Source organism: Liolophura sinensis, chromosome 8 (assembly GCF_032854445.1).
Source record: "Liolophura sinensis isolate JHLJ2023 chromosome 8, CUHK_Ljap_v2, whole genome shotgun sequence".
Lineage (NCBI taxonomy): Eukaryota > Metazoa > Mollusca > Polyplacophora > Chitonida > Chitonidae > Liolophura > Liolophura sinensis.
This window is the reverse complement of record NC_088302.1, coordinates 13080341-13087532: the sequence shown is the minus strand read 5'-3', so window position 1 is coordinate 13087532 and position 7192 is coordinate 13080341. Positions and strand designations below refer to the sequence as shown.

The following is a 7192-nucleotide window of genomic DNA, read 5'->3' as shown; positions in this document are numbered from 1 at the left end:
GTTGTAGCATGTATATTTTATACGATTGGCGACTCCACCAGCAAGCACACTGACAACATGTTGGAGAAAACTGATCGCCTGGTTACCCTTTTTTCAGTAGAATTTCACTCAATATAATTTGACACGTTAGAGGTTAAATGTTTAGCGTGCATCCAAACTGCAGTGTTTGTTTTATTTTAGCATATACTTTCTCGCCTCACTCCACCAATCAGTCGACAGGATTTCCCTGAAATACCCATGGTCCAAGTTCAATATTCTGCAGTGAGTATGCTACTTTGTTGCTCGAAAAGACGGTATGTGCTAACTAGGTTAGCCCAAGAGTGACACAGACTACATAACATTGCAACAGTAATCACAAATTAAATGTAGAAAGACTCGAACCATAACCTGTTCCCCACCCCAGTAAAATACGTCTATTAAAATTAAAATGGGACATGCAAACACCTGAATTTAATCACATGGTGAGCTACTTTTAGGCACATTAAATACAGTGTCGTATGCATAATTAAAGACATTTCGTTATAGATTGTCTCACAAGACCGAGCGGGTTAGCAATGTTTGATTACTGAACTCATTTACCCAGTCCTGTTAATTACCTCCCCTATTTTCAGGTGCCAAAAAGCGAACTCTGTTTGTTGGTGAAAGATGCTTCTTTCACTTAGTTTTATCCGGGACATGCTTATTCCGCTTGGCAGATGCATATACGCCTTTGTTTGGTTTAAGATATACTTACTTGGTTTAGGAAATGTCTATTCGATATGGAAGATGCTCGCTTGATTTGGAAGATGCTTGTTCCGTTCAAGAGGTGTTTGTTTGATTTGTGAGATGTTTATTCGGTTTAGGAAATGCTTGTTTGACTTGGGATATGCTTGTTCGGTTTGGCAGATGGTTGTTTCGTTTGGGAGATGCTGATTTCATTTGAGAGATTTAATTTTTGGCGGGGTTCGCCTTCCATAGATTCTGTCTAATTTTCGTATACTTTATGTACTTTCTTAGTTCTTCGGTGGTTTGTGTGATACGTCGTATTTGGGAAGTGGCCTTGCGATTATTCACCACGGACATTCTTACTGGTCGACGGTTGGTATATGAATGTCTGTTTCGACGCATGGACACCGCATTTTTCGCCTCAGCATTATGGTGGGAGGACCACCCGCACGTTAGTGACGGAAAGATAGCCAGCATGGTTGAGCTGTTCTTTGTAGATAGAGAAAGTTTGATAAGCTAAAATGGATTTTTTCCAAAACATCCGTTTTAGCTTCTTTAAAAAGCAATTAATCGGTCACTATAAATTTTGTAAAACGTGCATTTTTGTTTTGTAAAAAGTGATTCTTCAACCCGTCATGACACATTGCCCCAACAGCGTCACCAAATGCAAATAGACTTACTCCTAATATAAAGGAGAAACTTCCTCTGGGGTCTGTTGTTTAAAAGTGTATTAAAAGTTAAGCACAGCCTAATCTTAATACCAGTTTTGCCGTGATACAAAACTAATGGCACTTCAGTTCTGACTAAAGTTAAGACCTGGTTTAACTGCTAATACACTTTTGAACAACTGTGTCCTGGCCATTCAAACCACAGAAAATGGAGAACACAAGAGCTGGGTGCGAATGATAAGACATATACCATTAAAGTATATCAAACCCTAGATGATCGTGTTTGACTTCTATTCCAGGGTTGTATCATTAGAAAAACAATTACACGCACAAATAAATAATTAAATAGATGTGAAAGTCGTAGGAATCCATAAGTCAGCACAACTGAGATACATATTTAGGTTATCGACAACTTATTAACTACTCTCAAACAACATCTGTTAAATTTAACAGAAAGTCTGTTTTCCGTGTGATGCTGGAATGTATTCTGTTATTGCAGCAGATTATTCTGTTACATAGAGCACAAATACTCTGTCAATTCAACATAAGGATTCTATTAGACTGACAATATATTATGTTGAATATAACACAGAATACATTCTAGCATCACCCAGCCAACAGACTTTCTGTTAAAATGAACAGAAAAGTTTTTGGAGTGTTGCATCGTGGTATACACGATTTGGATACTAATTTCATTCATTCGCCTAAAGCATTTTTGTGCGTTTTTCCAACATTATTGAAATCCACTGGCCGTTTCACTTTGCATAAATCCGTCGGTTTATACTTCATATACTTCCATATTTCGTCGGTGGTTTGTCTTGGACGTTGTTTTGGGGTTTTACAGAAAGATTCGGTGTGAGGAGACGTGCGCTATTATGTACATGTCGTTGCGTCACACGATAATCAAGAGCAGTAGTCTATGTTGGTCTTCCTTTAATGTGGCGAGTAGGTGTGTACGTCACAAGTGGGAGAGTTTGTCAATATCTTGTCAAAGTTCGGGCGTTTACAACGCCTACTCAGCCTTTTCTCCAGCCGTACAATTATCAACCATCAGATATTACGTGAAAAATTCTGGAGTTTGTTTTGTTAAACATCAATTTCAAAAATAAAGAAATACAAACGTCTTGTCAAGCAATGCATTACTTTTATTTATGCTCGATGTGTCCGTAGTTTAGTAATAGTTAAACACACCTTGTTGCCAGTCAAACATGACCTTTAGGTAATTAGTGATGTTAAAATGTTCCCTGTTCTTTCCCTCATGGGCACAAATTGGGTAACCCCCGCAGCACTGGTTCCCAGGGAGTTCCCCACGGGCGGAGGGGTAACAGTGACGACTAATCAGACTGGTCAACTCCTCATTCCCGTACATGATGTCTGGCCCTGCTGTACACCTGGTAATGAGACAAATGGCTACATTGTAACAGCTAATCTGTTAAATTTAACATTACATAGTATAAAAACTAATGTGATAAATTTAACACATACTATTGTGTAGTAATCTCTTAAAAAAGAATGTAATATTTGGTAAAAAAATAATCTATCAAATTTAACCTAATGTCCTGTTTAAATTTTTCTGTTAAACTAGACATAATATTTGGTAAAAATCAATGTGTCAAATATAACATAATGTTGTGTAGAAAGTAATGCTAAATTTTCATAATAGTGTGTAAAACCTAATGTGTTAAATTTAACATAATGTTGTGTAAGGAGTAATTTGTTAATTTGTTTTCTGCATAATGCTTCACGACATTTTATTAGGTCTAATACAACACAATGTTATGTTATGCTATTGATATGGCAACGTAACCCTGTTAACATTAATAAAGTGTTCTGTTCGGATAACAGAAGAAGTGTGTCATAAACAACAAACTACTTTACCGCAATAAACTAATTATATTTCTCATCACACAGAAAATATGATAATACAGAAGTATTACGTCAGATTAGTAGATTAGTAGATTAGTTTACTTCGCTAATGAGTGCTCGTCGTCATATGACTGAAAAATTGTTAAGTACGACGTAAAACCCCATAATAACCCCACGTGTGTTTATAAGATGGTCAACCAGTCTATAGGTCTAGGCTTTCTTATTCCAGGTAAGTAGGTGAGTTACTCGCTACAATTCGCTACTTGATATCGCCTTGGTGTAGTTCGACCCGACATTAAAGGATTTTTCAATGCATCTTGAACTCTTAATGCTGTTTATGAGATGTCTTAGCATGTAGAATTACGAATTATTTCCCCAGTTTTCTTTTAAAGGTGTAAATATGGCTTTAAGTATAGTACTTTATCAACTTCCTCAAATCATCCCGACAGTTGGTGATGCAGGTTGTGACCTTGGACGGTGGATCGAGAAACTGTCTGCCCTTCGGCGCATGAAGTTTAACTTTATTTTACATACTTAAATACTGGGCCCTCACAGTTACCTTTCATCAATCCTTCAAGTCCGGTTTCCTCTTGACATCTGGAGCTGACACTGTGACTATAGACAGCCACCATATAATGATCCCAAATCACTTTGAATGGAGGTGGAAAAATTGAGGGCGCGGCCTGTGGGGTGGGGCGAGGAAGAGGTACGGTACTTACGGAGTGGCTACTGTGACTCTCTTTTCTTCGTTGTTACATATGGCGACCCAGCAGCTTGGCAGACGTGTGGCGTACTCTCCCCCGTCTCCATAGTGTGTACCATTTGTCCAGCAATTACCTGTAAAAGATATCAGTAGTAATTATCACATGGACTTAAATATATTTTGAAGATTGATAGCACTGACCAGATTTATGGAAAACGAGAAAGAGAAAACAATTTCGCTCTAATGCCCAGTCCAAGATTTCAACAATGGGTAAAAAAAACATTCACCCAAAGTTATTTGTTGGCCGGTGAAACGCTATCGATATCTATCTGGTCTATGGTCTATAATTCATGGTCTATAATCTGTATGATGGCATTAAACAGTTCCAGAGGGACATAGATTGTCCTTAGAGATCGACCAACATGTATCCAAATCTATTTTAAAAATATCTGTCTTGAGATAAACATACTCTGTGAAATGAAACAAAAAATGCAGTTCCCCTGCCTTTAGAATCAATAGAGTCACACTGTCATTTCGAGCATGGTGATTACTGTATTTCCCCCACGCACCAAATCGTTTGCTCCCACGCACCGAGTGTACAGGTTAGTTATCCCGATAGTGACACCAGCCATTCAGATGAGGTCACAAATCTTTTCATTGCCTCCGACATAATGGGTTTTCACACAAAACTCATATTCTTCAGAAGTTCAAAACGGCTTAGAGGAAGTCAGCATGAACTGGACTAATTCACAGCGACCACCTCGGTCATGGAGACTTACAAGTACATATAGGCCTGCTGTGTCTTCTTGTGACACGACAAGTACATGCCACTACTACCAGTGAAGTATCATGACGGAAACACCAGACACGATACCGGAACCAGTCTTTCCTTGTTGTAATCTTTCAGTACTGAGCGCCAAGAGAAGCAGTATCAAGCATCATTTTTGGTACGTCGACACGTTGGACCTCAGTGTTATTGAAAGGAAAATGCAGTTAGAATACTTCTTATATTTCATAATGTTGAACTCCAAAGCTTGTTTTCAACACAAAGAACCCATTGTCTCGTGTAAGGTTACATTTATTCGAAACAAGTGGCATTTTGACCAAAATCGGCAACAGTTACCTCGACTATATGCTCTGAACCCTTAGATTTTCCCTTAACTGTTTTCAAGTTTTAGTATAATGTAACAATAATAAACGAAATTTATTTTATCTGCTGTAGCTGTTTGACCTCATGGCAGTATGGCTTCAGATCCTGATGTTAAGAAACTACAGCAGAGAGGTTAAGATACCCGTGTACGGCCTACGAGTAACAAGTGACGTCATCCTTAATTGTGTATGACGTCAGGTTTGGTAAATCTAGGTGGCACCGACTGCTCGCTTTTTATTAGCTGAGAGATAATTGCTCGTCATACATTTTATAATCATTATTTAGGGGTTTTATCTGCTTGGGTGTGAAATAAACGTGAAAAACGACCTACTCAGGAAGCTTTAGTCTATCGTATGCATCCAATTTTACTCGCAAAAATGTAGAACTTTTGTGGAGAAAGTGTAATTTTTCAACTGCATGTATTTTGTGCATATGGCACAATGCGATAACGATATAGCCACATGCCGCAGCTTTCAGGCTCATTCCATGCTCGGGCTAATATAGCATAAGTCCATGCTGTAAACATGTAAACAGCATTTTGTTTGCTCCATTCTTAATATGTATCAGTAGTGACTTCATGAAAATACAGCACTGATTGGTCCAATTTATTTCGGGTTCGCAATTCGCGTAGTTCAAGTAGTTTAACAGTGTTCCGTCGTAACGACTCGAGTTTGCCAGGCTCATGCGCACAAAACGTACACGTAAGCCTTATCTCGTTTACAAGTATCTTAACCTCTAGATCGTAGTTCATTCGCGGATATAGTATAGCGTAGGCTTTGTTACTGGTTGAGCTCGTTCTAACCGCGCAGCTACTGTGAACCAAATTACCCCCATGCCCTTTGTCCAGCATACTTGAAAAAACAGTATTCTAACTGCACTTTATTTGCCAAAACATGGACAACGTAATTATCTTAAGAGAATGTGGTGCTGCACGCCACTGGCGAAAGGCAATTTTGATAGTGAGTATGACTGATTTTACAGTTAGCTGAATGTGGACGACAAGTTAAAAGGAATAGCTAAACTAACACTCATATACATAAGCGGAAATCAGGCCGTAGAGCGAGATTTGTTAGCAATTTTTCGAAGCGGATCGGTATTTCGCATTAGGCCTACATGGACAGTTGAAAGAGTTGAACATGCACAATGAAGCGTTGGTGGAGTCTTTCATGCTCTCTGCCATCATCCAAATATTTACCCAAGTCGCGCGAGTCGCACCTGTAGGCCTAACACAACACCGGTTTGACGTAGTCACGTATTCGCTTTATTATGTGCGGTCCCCGTCTACTTAGACCGCCTTTCCCGTCTATGTACAACGGATATCAGCCGTCATACATTTATGTAAGTACAGGAATGAATAATTGTAACGTATATAGTTTTTATATAAACTGCTATGATTTTTACGGAATCTATTCTTATACCATTACTGCTGAGTTTCAAAGTTCTCACAACATCAATTTATTTTGCATTACAGTACAGTAGCGTCCGTGATGCCGAGCTGTCGATGTACGTTTCCTCGGAAATATACACAAAGCCACTTTCAGGATTAACTGGGACGATATGTACCTAGCGGCCCAAAGAGACAATGAGCTATACAAACTCGTGAAATGGCGTGAAAGCCGATATGTCCAAACCCAGCAAAATCCTTCACAGTCAGTGACAGTAAATATGACTTCTCTTAGATTGGAGTAAATAACTGTTCACAATAACTGCTCATATAAATGGAAATATTCTTCAGTTCGACACCAATCAAACAGATAAGCAAATAAACTGTCAGTCGACAAGAAAGCTTAAGTACCGGTATAAGTTTGTCTACTTAGGATAACCGCGCCGGGTAGCCATAATTATAATAGATAGCCTATATGATAGGTTAAATTTATGAATGAAAAGCTAAATTACTAAAGGGTAAATTGCAATAACCTACCGTCAGTGGGTAGAATGCTCTGCGGTGCCGCTGATGTGAGAACGACATACACAGCTGCGGAGACAGCCAGAGTCAGTAAGAATCTTGACATTCTGGTCGTCATAGGAGACTCTGAGCACTAACTGTAGTAACGCACAAGTGGTTCATGTGCGCTGTTATATACGTGTCAATATGTAACA

The 7192-nt window shown here is 38.9% G+C and overlaps 1 protein-coding gene across 1 annotated transcript; it reads right to left on the bottom strand.

Annotated features, from left to right (window-relative positions):
* Positions 1-2506: 2506 nt before the first annotated feature.
* LOC135474036 (uncharacterized) lies at positions 2507-7192 on the bottom strand. Its single transcript, XM_064754023.1, has 3 exons — positions 7014-7192; positions 3959-4076; positions 2507-2764 (listed from the first exon to the last, which is right to left on the bottom strand). Exons 1-3 carry the CDS (start codon positions 7114-7116, stop codon positions 2545-2547), a joined length of 441 nt encoding a protein of 146 aa, XP_064610093.1. The 5' UTR covers positions 7117-7192; the 3' UTR covers positions 2507-2544.

What these genes read in the sequence shown, in the direction of transcription:
- LOC135474036 (XM_064754023.1), bottom strand. Translation starts at nt 7,116, where the DNA reads ATGACGACCAGAATGTCAAGATTCTTACTGACTCTGGCTGTCTCCGCA. An exon ending in GAGCATTCTACCCACTGACG is followed by an intron (nt 4,077 to 7,013) that starts GTAGGTTATTGC and finishes TATCTTTTACAG; the next exon opens with GTAATTGCTGGACAAATGGT. An exon ending in AGAGTCACAGTAGCCACTCC is followed by an intron (nt 2,765 to 3,958) that starts GTAAGTACCGTA and finishes TCTCATTACCAG; the next exon opens with GTGTACAGCAGGGCCAGACA.